A 13,290-nucleotide genomic window follows, 5' to 3' on the forward strand; every position below is an offset into this window, starting at 1 on the left:
GGCGCATCCCCTCAACCTTGTGGGAACTAAAATGCCACCTCAGGTTTCCACAGTGCCCACCAGGGGTCAGTATAGTTCCTGGTGAGGAAGTCTGGTCCTGGCTTAGGAATTGAAAAGGGAGATAGGAAAATCAAAGCCTTCAGGAGAGTTATGTGTGAGCTTGTAGTGATGCAGTTATAATAGCAAAAGTAACACTGGCTTTTGCTGCTGGAAGAGATCAGCAATAAGTGAGCACCTCCCAGGATTTAGAACTGAAGGAATGGTCCCGCCAGGTATAGATCACAAAGAGATGCCCTTGTGTGGGTCCCTCTGAGTTCTGTCATTTATATGACACTGGTTTATGGAGATTCTATACCTGCTGGGGCTGGGAATTCCATCTGTCCCCGCAGATGGGCTCCTGGTCTAGAAAAGCAGAATGCCTCATAGGGTCACCCTGGAGAGCCACGCATTGTGGGAAGAAGCTTCCAGGAGGAGATGGCAGTCAGGACAGGTTTTGTGGGTTTGTGGGAACTGCAGGTTAAAGCAGAGGGGTCCTCCTGGGTGAGGGTGAGGAAGAGGCCTCAGGCTGCACCTCATGGCTCCAAACAGGTCCTCGTTAGGGAGCAGGGCAGGAGTGGTGGGAAGAGATGTTGGCCTGTGAGGGGGTGTGACACCAGGGTGGCATGGTCAGTGCCACATCACGTAAGCCTTGAGTAGGTTCCCTTGGGTGCACTGAACACTTTGCCTACACTATCCTGTTAAAAGCTCTTATTTGGTATTAGATGTGAAATCATTCACGCGTCTGTGTCTCCCCAAGACCATGGATCTGGGCTGAGTCTGGATTTTCCTGATGTCAGCACTGCGCTTAGCATGGGGCTGGGGGGCCTCCCTGAGTGAATGAAGGAGTGAGTGAGTAGAGAACTATTTCATTCTGTGGAGCCTCCTGCTTCTCCCTATGGGATGGAAAAAGAAGAAAGTAATGAGGATATTGTGTTCCCAGCCCCCTCTGCAGCATGGAGCTTGTACCTTGGAGTGCCCCTTCCCTCATCCTCTTGTCCCGTTACTGCCCTAAAGGATCCAGACCCCTCCACACAGAGAGGGACCGATGCTCTAGCTGGTCAGACAGGGCTGATCCTATTTCATGATTAAATTGAAGGCTTCTAACTTTCTCGGCCTCCTGGCTTTCCATTTTCTTTCAGCCTCTTAATTGATTAGGGTAAATTTTTGATTTTTTTTTATTTTATGTGTTTGGGTTTATATATATATATATATATATTTTTTTTTTTTTTTTTTTTTTTGAGATGGAGTCTCGCTCTGTTGCCCAGGCTGGAGTGCAGTTGCGCGATCTTGGCTCACTGCAAGCTCTGCCTCCTGGGTTCACACCATTCTCCTGCCTCAGCCTCCCGAGTATCTGGGACTACAGGCGCCCACAACCACACCTGGCTAATTTTTTGTATTTTTAGTGGAGATGGGGTTTCACTGCATTAGCCAGGATGGTCTCGATCTCCTTACCTCGTGATCCACCCACCTTGACCTCCCAAAGTGCTGGGATTACAGGCGTGAGCCACCGTGCCTGATTTGTTGTAGGTCTGTTCCTAGGCTTCTTAGGTTGCCATGTGGTTGAAACCAAAAGTGATGGTAGATATTTTTAATATTCACATACAGGTGACATTGCCATGAAGTTAAATCAAAAGTGCTAGTAGGTAGTTAACAGTAAGATAAAGTTCCTATTCCAAACCTACAGTTATGAAGTGGACATTTGGGCCATCCAATTATGTTTTTCTGATAAATTTCTAAATAAAGTATGGGGGTTTCTCCCCCCCCAAAAAATTGAAGGCTTCACAGTTGCTCCACGCATCTTGTCATGCATCAGAATGCAATGGAAATAGGCAATTCTTAGAGACAGACAACATCTCTGTGGTTGCCAGGGGCTGAGCAAACAGGGGAATGCCAAGTGAATGCTCACGGGTACGGAGCTCCCTTTTGGGGTGACACAAATGTTCTGGAAGGAGACAGTAGTGATGGTCTGCAGCACTGAAAATGCACTAAAAGCCTCTGATTCTCACACTTGAAAATGGTTACTTTGATGTTATGTGAATCTTACCTGAATTTTCTTTCTTTTTTTTTTGAGACGGAGTCTCGCTCTGTTGCCCAGGCTGGACTGCAGTGGCCGGATCTCAGCTCACTGCAAGCTCCGCCTCCCGGGTTCACGCCATTCTCCTGCCTCAGCCTCCCGAGCAGCTGGGACTACAGGCGCCCGCCACCTCGCCCGGCTAGATTTTTGTATTTTTTAGTAGAGACGGGGTTTCACCGTGTTAGCCAGGATGGTCTCGATCTCCTGACCTCGTGATCTGCCCGTCTCGGCCTCCCAAAGTGCTGGGGATTACAGGCTTGAGCCACGGCGCCCGGCCTCTTACCTGAATTTTCAAAGTTTTCATTGGTGATAGAAATAAACATACCGTCAGGCACGGTGGCTCACACCTGTAATCCCAGCACTTTGGGAGACTGAGGTGGGCAGATCACCTGAGGTCAGGAATTCGACACCAGCCTGACCAACATGGAGAAACCCCGTCTCTACTAAAAATACAAAATTAACCAGGCATGGTGGCGCATGCCTGTAATCCCAGATACTCGGGAGGCTGAAGCAGGAGAACCACTTGAACCCGGGAGGCGGAGGTTGCGGTGAGCTGAGATCACGCCATTGCACTCCAGCCTGGGCAACAAGAGTGAAACTCCATCTCAAAAAGAAAAAAAAAAAAAAAGAAAGAAACTTACCCTCAGCATGGGTAAAAACTGCACGCTGGGAATTAGGAACCTTGAGAATCATTATTTGCCTCTTTTCCTGTCACTCACTGGCTCTTTCTCATCCGTGCTCAGGATACGCACCGAGGATTCTTCATCCAGCAGCTCCGACCCACACAGAACCTGCAGCCAAGAATTAAGCTCAAGCTGTTTGGCCACTCGGGATCCGGGAAAACCACCCTTGTAGAATCTCTCAAGTGTGGGCTGCTGAGGAGCTTTTTCAGAAGGCGTCGGCCCAGACTGTCTTCCACCAACTCCAGCAGGTTCCCACCCTCACCCCTGGCTTCTAAGCCCACAGGTAGGAACCTCCACGCTGGCCCCTGTCTTTCCAGCAGGTGTTGGCTTCTACTCTCTCTCTTCTCAAGGTCTGGCGGGGAAGGCAGTTGTGTTTGGGTCACTTGCCCTGTACTGGACCCTGTGGCCTTAGTGGGTTTCAGGTCCAGGTTGGCTGGCGGCCTTGTGTGTGCTGCCTGTTGTCCAGCAATAGCAAACTGACTTGGCAGTAGCAAAACCAGGGCCTCTCTGAAATCACAGCCACAGACACAAAGGTCCATCCTCATAAATGTGCAAACTGCAGAATTTGCACAGTCAGCTTTGGGGACACAATTGCACATTGCATTGCATTCTCCTCAGGGGCTCTGGCCTTAAAGACTAAAAGAGCTCAAACTCAAACAGTCCAAGCATAGCACAGATCAAGTACCAGCCCAAGAAGGGTCCTCACCCCTTATCCTTCTTTCTGGAGTGCTACAGGCAGACCCAGTGTTGTAGATACGGAGAGCAACAAAAAGGGATTTCTAGGAAGCACCATCCTGCTCAGTTCAAGGTTGGAGAGGGGTTTCCAGAGGCTCCTTAGTGGTTTTCAGGGATGGTCTCTCTGGTCACATCCACCCTCCTTGGGAAGCTTTGCTGCCTTCTGGGCCTGCCACAGACAGGGTTATGGATTCACGTTAGGGGGCTGTCAGGAAACACCTGGCAGTGAGCGAGAGAAAACGATGCAATCTTGGGTGTGATTCCAACTGAATCCTCCTCTAGACAGAGCGAGTTCGTTTGTGGAAAGATGAGAGACCTTCGAAGAGTTTCCTAAACCAGAACAGTTTTGTGCTTCGTGTCTTGATTCATTCTCTGTATATGATGTCACAGAATAGCCAGGTCTGTTCCCCAGGTGGACACCAAATGTGTTAAAGTTTGTGTTTCTCTTACATCCCCTCAGTGAGGGAGGATGTTAGGGGCCATGGGTAGCTGTGGAGAGTTGGCTGAGATTTATATGCCCTTTTCAACTTCTGGTCTCTGAACACAGCTATAGAATTGAAATGAGGAGAAGAAAGAATAACCAAAACAGAGTTATAATTTGTATTATTATATTGCTGATACATATGTCAATATTATAGAGCACTGTGTGCCAGGAACTGGGAGAAATACGGTCTGAATGACACCTCATTTAGTCCACGTGACGGCTTCCGGGGTGTTTTTACCGCTGTTTCACTACAGCCTTGAGGAGTCAGTTGGCTTCCTGAGGCGCACAGGTGGAAAATCCCAGAACATCTGGTGCCTGAGCCAGTGCTTGTCAATGACACCCTGCCTAAGGAATTCACGGGCACACCTTTCCATTTTCCAGTGTGGTTTCTTTTTTTTTTTTTTTTTTTTTTGAGATGGAGTCTCGCTCTGCCTCCCAGGCTGGAGTGCAGTGGCCGGATCTCAGCTCACTGCAAGCTCCGCCTCCCGGGTTTATGCCATTCTCCTGCCTCAGCCTCCCGAGTAGCTGGGACTACAGGCGCCCGCCACCATGCCTGGCTAACTTTCATATTTTTAGTAGAGGTGGGTTTTCACCATATTGTTCAGGCTGGTCTCAAACTCCTGACCTTGTGATCTACCGGCCTTGGCCTCCCGAAGTGCTGGGATTATAGGCGTGAGCCACCGCGCCCACCCTCCGGTGTGATTTCTGCTCTAGTTGAGGATTTAAGTGGGATTCAGTTGCTCTCTTAGAGGGAGGCAGGCTGCTTCTGCTGTGGTTAAGGTCACTGCAACCTGAACCTCTGTGGTTGGGAGGGTGGGATATGAGAGAGAGAGAGAGAGTGAGAGAGGGAGAAAGAGGTTATGAGGTCATGATCTGGAAAGTTTGCAAGGCCTGAGTGGGTGTGCAGATGATGTTCAGGAGTGCCCATTGTGGAGTCCTGGGAGGGGGCAATGTCACCTGTGGCTCTGCCCTTGGCCTCAGACGTGAGGTATCCATGGCCTCGCTTCTGCTCAGTATCTGTGTCTGGTCTTTGCAGCGGGTTCCTAGTGAAGGGTGTCTCAGGGTGACCCTTTTTCTGCATGCCCCACTGTGGGGACAGCATCTTTAGCCGGGGCTCAGGGAGGGGGTCCTGGCGTGGGGACAGAAGCCCCTCTGCATGAGAGCCCTGAGGTGTAGTCACACCAGCTGCTTTCAGCCCAGCCATGGCGTCTGGGGAGGAGGCAGCCATCCTGGTCCCTGGGCCCCCACGGTCAGGACAGCCTGCCCCTGGTGGAGGTAGTGTGCGCTGGTGGGTGCCCCTGAAGCCTGGTGGCTGAGGGATCCCTGGGCGGAAGGCACAGCTCGGCAGCTGGAGTTGGAGGTGGATGAGACAGAGAGGATGCCCCCAATCCTAAACTGGGCGGGTCACCAGGCACTTGCTGCCCTCACAGCTTGTACGTCAGCATCAGACAATGCCCTGGAAATGCAGAGCAGGGCACAAGCACAGGACACCGCGAGGGCGGCCTGGGGAGATTGGACTCTGGCAGAGGGTATGTGTGCTGGGGGCCGACGGGGCAGCGTGGCTTTATTAGACACCCGAGGAACTGCCGCCCCTGAGCGTGCCTCCAGGGACTGGGCCTGGTTCCTGAAGCAGCACCACTGTCACCTACTGGGGATACTGCTGGTGCCTGGCAGACCGTGCTGGGGTCTCTTTTAGGCCAGGGCTCCGGTGACCTCTCCTAGAATTGTCAGGCCCTTTTCCCTTCAATGGGAGAGATGCCTACATGGCGACATTTATATCATAAGACAGCAAGAAGTTTGCTTTTAGAGTTTTGGCCCTTTGCCACTGCCGTTCTCTTGAGAACGCTGGAGGCCAAGGCTGAGCTCCCAGCCAGGAGATGGGACAGGGTGCACTTGAAGTTGTCTGTTGCGCACATCACTGAGCTGTGGGGACACTGAGGGTTGTGGCTGTTGAGCTATGGGAAGGAAAACATTCAAGGTCATAGGAGGCATGAATGTCCAGGAAGAGCATTTGAAGAGGCCATTCCTATTCCCGCGGAGAGGAACCTGCAGAAGGAATTCCCAGTGACCCAGTGAAGTGGGTCTCCTGGGTGTTGCCACGTTACACCACCAGGAGGCAGTATTAACAAAAATGATTTCCTGGGATTTCAGTGCTTCTCCATGAAATTATTGTTTTCATAACACCTTGTACAAAGCCTGTCCTAACCTTTTATCCTCCCAATGAAAACTGCCACCGAAGAGCAGGAATGACTGCTGTTTACCAACGTCTGCTCTCCTCATTAAGCACACGGCCACATGCCACTTAAACAAGGCTTGTTCCTGACAGGCAGTCACCCAGACACAGATTCCAGGTCACAGGGAAATGGACAGACCCATTCTTGGGCAACCCCACAGCTTTTGTCAGACTGGAATTAACAATATGCAGAGAAATACACTAAAATGGCAGCTGTGTTGACATCAAGGCTTAACATCATTTTGCTTTTGTTTTCTATTTACATTCCTATCTGCCAACTTCCTACAGAAATATAATGTGTGTTTGTGTTTTTAAGAATAAAGCTTGTCCTCCAAGTGCCCTTTCTCCTTTCCCTGTACCTAACTCTGCCCTTAGGATCCACTTTTCTTCTCCTCATCCCCTCCTTTGGATACCCCCATTATCCAGGTCCGAAGTCTTAACTCTTTGGTCTTTAAGTAAGGGATTACCTTGGTGTTTGGATCGTCTGTTTTAAAGTCAGATACCCAGGTGAAATGGTCACTTCTTTAGTGCCTTGCAATGTCTGTTGTATTAATTGTAAACCAACGATACTGCAGTTAAGATCAATGAACCCCTTCTCCAATGCTATTCATTCACCAAGTTCTTACGGAGCACCCTCCGTGGGCCCTGGGTCACAGTCCTGACCAGAAAGGCAGCTTCTGCCTGCACAAGCCTGGTGGGAGAGTTGGGGAGAGGGTCAGGCCAGTGAGTAGCTGAGACAGCGAGGAAGCACAGGCTCTATGCCCAAACACAGGGGATCCAGACTCTGTTGTTCAGCTCCCCTACGACACCCACAAGTTCACCATTGTTTGCGTAGTGTTTCCTTTAAACTGACTCACTTTTTAAAATGTACTGAAATACATTGATTTGAAAATGAAACAGTTAATATCCCTATCACAAATGGGAACCCAGTACCACTGCCATAAGTAAAAAGAAATGCAGTGAACAGCAACCAATGTGAATAAAATCCAGCTCTACGCTGATGCCCACACCCTCTTTATTAAAGGGGAAGATGAGCAGGTGTTGAGGAAATGCTAAAATCGGAAGGCCCCAAGCACAGACTTGCTCCAAGTACAACCGAAAGGCCTTCAAGGGAGTTTCAGAAAGGAGGAGCTCTCACAGTGTGTGATGCAGCGTTATTTAACCATGGCCTGCTACTGTCTGAAATCATTTTCCATTTCACTGCAATAATAATCTCATGTGCAAGAGAGAGAAGTCGCTCAGCGGGAGGTGGAGGCAGACAGAGACTGTGAGTATCAGAGAAGTAGCAGGAAGTGACAAGGGAAGAAACCCGACCTCTGTCCTCCCACCCTCTCCACCGCCTCCCCTTGACTGACCCTAAATCACATGGCAGGCCAGCCTAGAGACGCAGTCCCCAGGACCAGCCACCCAGGCACAAGGCGGGGCAGAAAATGGTTGTGGGGAGGTAGAGCCAGCAGAAAAGCCCACAGCCTGCCTGGGAGCACTGCTGCTCTGCGCGTGTGAGGGCAGACACACTCAGCCTGAAGCCAGAGTTGGGGTGGGGACAGAGGCGTGCTTCCGATAAGGAAACCTCAAGGCCAGCCTAGGAGGGAGACAGGCGCACGCTGCCCCCTGCGAGTACTCATGTGATCCTTTCTGTCCTGCAGTCTCAGTGAGCATCAACAACCTGTACCCAGGCTGCGAGAACGTGAGTGTGAGGAGCCGCAGCATGATGTTCGAGCCGGGCCTTACCAAAGGGATGCTGGAGGTGTTCGTGGCCCCGACCCACCACCCACACTGCTCCACTGATGACCAGTCCACCAAGGCCATCGACATCCAGAATGCCTATTTGAATGGTATGCCCTGCCTGCCCCAAGGGAAGGACCTCAGGTTTCCCTTTGACAGGCCTTCCAGCCAGTCATCCCTAATGGGAGCTTGTCCTGGGCTGTATCTGTCACTTCTAGAAGGAAATCCAACACAGACTGATATTCAGAGTGAGCCAGGATTGAAGCGTGGCTGGCTACCATCCCTAAACAGTAAAACTAAACACCAGGGTATTGTCAGCACCTAGTAAAGCACTTGGCATACAGTAGGTGCTTGATAAATGACTGTTGAGTAAGTTAATAATATTTGTACATATTTATGGGGTACATGTGAAATTTCGTTGCACGTATAGAATATGTATGTAATGATCAAGTCAGATTATGTGAGGTATCCCTCACTTGGAGTTTTTATCAATCATTTCTATGTGTTGGGAACATTTCAAGTCCTGTCTTCTAGCTATTTTGAAAAATACAACGCATTGTTAACTATAGTCACCCTATTCTGCTGTTGAACATTAGAACGTATTCCTTCTATCTACTGTACATTTGTACCCATTAACCAACATCTCTTCATTCCCCCTACCCGCCCCGCACACACACACAGCCTTCCCAGTCCCTGGTATCTATCATTCTACCCTCTACCTCCATAAAATCAACTTTTTTAGCTCCCACATGTGAATGAGAACATGCAGTATTTATCTTTCTGTGCCTGGGTTATTTGACTTAACATAATGTCCTCCAGTTCTATCCATGTTGCTGCAAATGACGTAATTTCATTCTGTTTTATGTCCAAGTATAAATAGTATTCTGTTATGTGTATACCACGTTTTCTTTATTCATTTGTTCCTTGATGGACACTTGGGTCAATTCCATATCTTTGCTTTTGTGAATAGTGCTGAAGTAAACATGGGTGTGCACTTATCCCTTTGATATACTGATTTCCTTTCCTTTGGAAAAATGCACAGTAGCGGAATTACTAGATCATGTGTTAGCTCAATGTTTAGTCTTTTTGAGAAATCTCTATACTGTTTTCCATAATAACTGTACTAATGTATATTTCTACCAACGATATATAAGAATTCTCTTTGCTCTGCATCATTGCCAGCATCTGCCACTTTTTTTTTTTTGTCTTTTTCATAATAACCATTCTGATTGGTGTAAGAGGATGTCTCACTGTAGTTTTGATTTGCATTTCTTGGATAATTAGTGATATTGAACATTTTTCTCATTTACCTGTTGGCCGTTTGTATGTCTTCTTTTGAGAAATTTCTGTTCAGGTTCTTTGCCCATTTTTGTTTTCCTTTCTTTATCAACTTGTATTTTAGATTCAGGGGTCCCTGTGCAGATTTGTTACCTGGCTATACTGCATGATGCTGAGGTTTAGGGTACAAATGATCCCAGCACCCAGGTACTGATCATAGTACCCAACAGTTTTTCAGCCCTTGCCTCCATCCCTCCCACCCCCTCTAGTGGTCCCCAGTTTCTATTTTTGCCATGTTTACATCCTTAAGTACTGAATGTTTAGCACTCCCTTATAAGTGAGACCATGCAGTATTTGGTTTTCTGTTCCTGTGTTAATTCACTTAGGATAATAGCCTCCAGCTCCATTCATGTTGCTGCAAAGGACATGATTTTCTTCTTTTTTATGGCTTTGTAGTATTTCATGATATATATGTACCACATTGTCTTTATCAGTCTGCCATTGATGGGCACCTGGGTTGACTCCACGTTGTTGCTGTTGTGAATAGTGCTGCAATGAACATACGAGTGCGTGTGTCTTTTTGGTGGAACAATTTGTCTCCTTTCGGATATATACCCAGAAAAGGGATTGCTGGGTCAAACAGTAGTTTTCTTTTTTGAAAAATCTCCAAGCTTCTTTCCACAGTGACTGAATTTATTTACATTCCCACAAACAATAGTATAAGTGTTCCCTTTTCTTCATGACCTCACCAGCATCTCTTGTTCGTTTTTTTTTTGTATTTTTAATAATAGCCATTCTGATTGGTGTGAAATGGTATCTCATTGTGGTTTTGATTTGCATTTCTCTGATGATTAGTGATGTTGAGCTTTTTTTCATATGTCTGTTGGCTATTTGTATGTCTCCTTTTGAGAAGTGTCTGTTCATGTCCTCTGCCCACTTTTTAATGGGGTTATTTGGTTTTTGCTTGTTGAACTCTTTTATAGATTCTAGATCTTAGATTATGCCTTTGTTGGATGCATAGTTTGTGAATATTTTCTCCCATTCTGTAGGTTATCTGCTTACTCTGTTGACAATTTCTTTTACTGTTCAGAAGCTCTTTAGTTAGGTCCTACCTGTCAATTTTTGTTTTTGTTGGCAATTGTTTTTGAGGACTTAGTCATAAATTCTTTCAAGGTCAGTATCCAAAATGGTGTTTCCTAGATTTTCTTCTAGGATTCTTATAGTTTGAGGTTTTACATTTACAGCTTTAATTCATCTTGAATTAATTTTTTTATATGGTGAAAGGTGGGAATCCAGTTTCATTCTTTTGCATATGGCTTGCCAGCTATCCCAGCGCCATTGATTGAATAGGGAGTCCTTTCCCTATTACTTATTTTTGTCAACTTTGTCACAGATCGGGTGGCTGTAGGTGTGCAGGTTTATTTCTGGGTTCTCTATTCTGTTCCACTGGTCTGTGTGTCTTGTTTTTGTACCAGTACCATGCTGTTTTGGTTACTGTAGACCTTTGCCCACTTTTTGATGGTACTGTTTGTTATTTTACTGTTCAGCTGTTTGAGTTCCTTGTATGTTCCAGATATTAATCCCTTGTCACATAAATAGTTTGCAAAATATTATCTCCCATTCTACAAATTGTCTCTTCACTCTGTTGATTGTTTCCCTTGCTATGCAAAAACTGTTTAGTTTAATACACTCTAAGTTGTCTATTTTTGTTTTTATTACCTGTGCTTTTGAGGTTTTATTTACAATATCTTTGTAGGACCAATGTCCTGAAGCCTGTCTTCTTCTAGTGGTTTTATAATTTAGGACATACATATGAGTCTTTAATCCATCCTGAGTTGATTTTTGTATATGGTGAGAGACAGGGGTCCAGTTGCATTCTTCTGCATATGGATATTCATTTATTTACCCTGGTAAATATTTATTTATTTATTTACCCAGGGTAAATAAATGCACCATTTATTTACAGGGGTGTTCTTTTCCCCAATATGTGTTCTTAGTGCCTCTGTCAAAAGTTATGCATTGTTAGTGCCTCTGTCAAAAGTTATCCAGGCTATGAATACCTGGATTTATTTCTGAGTTTTCTATTCTGTTCCATTGGTCTATGTGTCTGTTTTTATATATCAATACCATGCTGTTTTGGTTATTATAGCCTTGCAGTGTGTTTTGAAGTCAAGTAGTGAGATGCCTCTAGCTTTGCTCTTTATGCTCAGGATTGCTTTGGCTATTTGGCCACTATTTTATTTCCGTACAAATTTTCAGGTTGTCTTTTCTATTTCTGTGAAAAATGACATTGGTATTTTGATAAGGATTGCATTGAATCTGTAGATTGCCTTGAGTAGTATGAGCATTGTCACAATGTTGATTCTTCTGATATATGACCACAGCATGTATTTGCATTTTGTTTGTGTCCTCTTCAATGTCTTTCGTCTGTGTTTTGTGCTTTTCCTTGTAGGGGTCTTTCACCTCCTTGGCTGAATTTGTTCCTGGGTATTTTATTTTTATTGCAGCTATTGTAAATGGAATTGCCCTCTTGATTTCTTTCTCAGCTAGTTCATTATTGATGTATAGAAAGGTTACTGGTTTTTGTAGGTTGATTTTGTATCCTGCAACTTTACCTATTTATTATGAATTTATTTCTCTTATCTAAGAGTTTTTTGGTGGAGTCTTTAGGTTTCTGTAGTTACAAGACCATATCATTTGCAAAGAGGGACAGTTTGAGTTTCTCTTTTCTAGTTTATATGCTTTTTATTTCTTTCCCTTTTCCTGATTGTTCTGGCTAAGAATTCCAGTACTGTGTTGAATAGGAGTGATGTAGGGGGCATCCTTGTCTTATTTCAGATCTTAAAGGAAAAGCTTTCAGCTTTTCTCTATTCAGTATGATGTCAGCTATGGGTTCGTCATGTATGGCCTTTATTATATTGGGGTATGGGTTCGTCATGTATGGCCTTTATTATGTTGAGATATGTTCCTTCTGTGCCTAGTTTGTTGACTGCTTTTATCATGAAGGGATGTTGAATTTTGTCAAATGCTTTTTCGACATCTGTTGAGATTATGATATGGCTTTTGTTCTTTCTGTTGATGTGGTATATTTTGTCAATTCATCCTTGCATCCCTGATTATGGTATATCATCTTTTTTGTGTGGTGTTGGATTTGGTTATATTGTTGAGGTTTTTTGCATCTATGTTTATCAGGGATCTTGGCCCGTGTTGTTGTTGTCGTTGTTACATTCTTTTCTGGTTTTGTTATCATGGCAATGCTGGTTTCATGGAATAAATTAAGGAGAATTCCCTCCCCTTTCAGTTTTTTGGAATAGATTGAGGAGAATCATTAGTTCTTCTGACATCCAAACCTGGACTTTCCTTTTTGGGGAGGCTTTTTAATACTGATTCAATCTCATTACTCATTATTGGTCTGCTCAAGTTTTCTATTTCTTTCTGATTCAATGTTTGTAAATTATCTGTCTAGGAATTTATCTATTTCCTCTAGATTTTCCAGTTAGCGTATAGTTGTTCATAATAATCTCTGATGATCTTTGGTATTTTTATGGCATCAGTTGTAATAGCTTACTTTTCATTCCTCATTTTGTTCTTTTGGGTCTTCTCTCTCTTTTTTTTTTTTTTTTTCCTAGGTCAGTCTAGCAAATGGTTTAGCAATTTTGTTCATATTATAAAAAAATTTTTCATTTCATCAGTTCTTTGTATTTTTTTAGTCTCTATTTTGTTTAGTTCTTCTCTGACCTTATTGTTTATTTTCTTCTGCTAAATTGTGGTTGGGCTTGTTCTTGCTTCTCTAGTTCCTTGAGGTGCATCGTTAGATTGTTTATTGGAAAGTTTCTGAGTTTTTGATATAAGTGTTTATTGTTATAAACTTCCTTCTTAGCACTGCTTTTGCTGTAGGTTTTGGTCTTGTGCTTTGATTTTCATTTGTTTTAAGATTTTTTTTAAAATTTCTCCCCTAATTTCTTTCTTGACCCTGTGGTCATTCAGGAGCATGTTGTTTACTTTCCATGTATTTGTACAATTTCCAAAGTTCTTCTTG

The 13,290-nt window shown here is 44.9% G+C and overlaps 1 protein-coding gene across 6 annotated transcripts in view; it reads left to right on the plus strand.

Moving 5' to 3' along the window:
• DAPK1 (death associated protein kinase 1) overlaps positions 1 to 13,290 on the plus strand; it is a 211,257-nt gene that overhangs the window by 180,628 nt on the left and 17,339 nt on the right. For all 6 annotated transcript variants that reach the window (XM_050760947.1, XM_050760945.1, XM_050760946.1 and 3 more), the window contains 2 exons: positions 2,857 to 3,079; positions 7,895 to 8,083. In XM_050760947.1, coding sequence (XP_050616904.1) covers positions 2,857 to 3,079; positions 7,895 to 8,083 — 412 coding nt within the window. The remainder of the gene's footprint in view (positions 1 to 2,856; positions 3,080 to 7,894; positions 8,084 to 13,290) is intronic.

This window comes from Macaca thibetana, chromosome 15 (genome assembly GCF_024542745.1).
Source record: "Macaca thibetana thibetana isolate TM-01 chromosome 15, ASM2454274v1, whole genome shotgun sequence".
NCBI lineage: Eukaryota > Metazoa > Chordata > Mammalia > Primates > Cercopithecidae > Macaca > Macaca thibetana.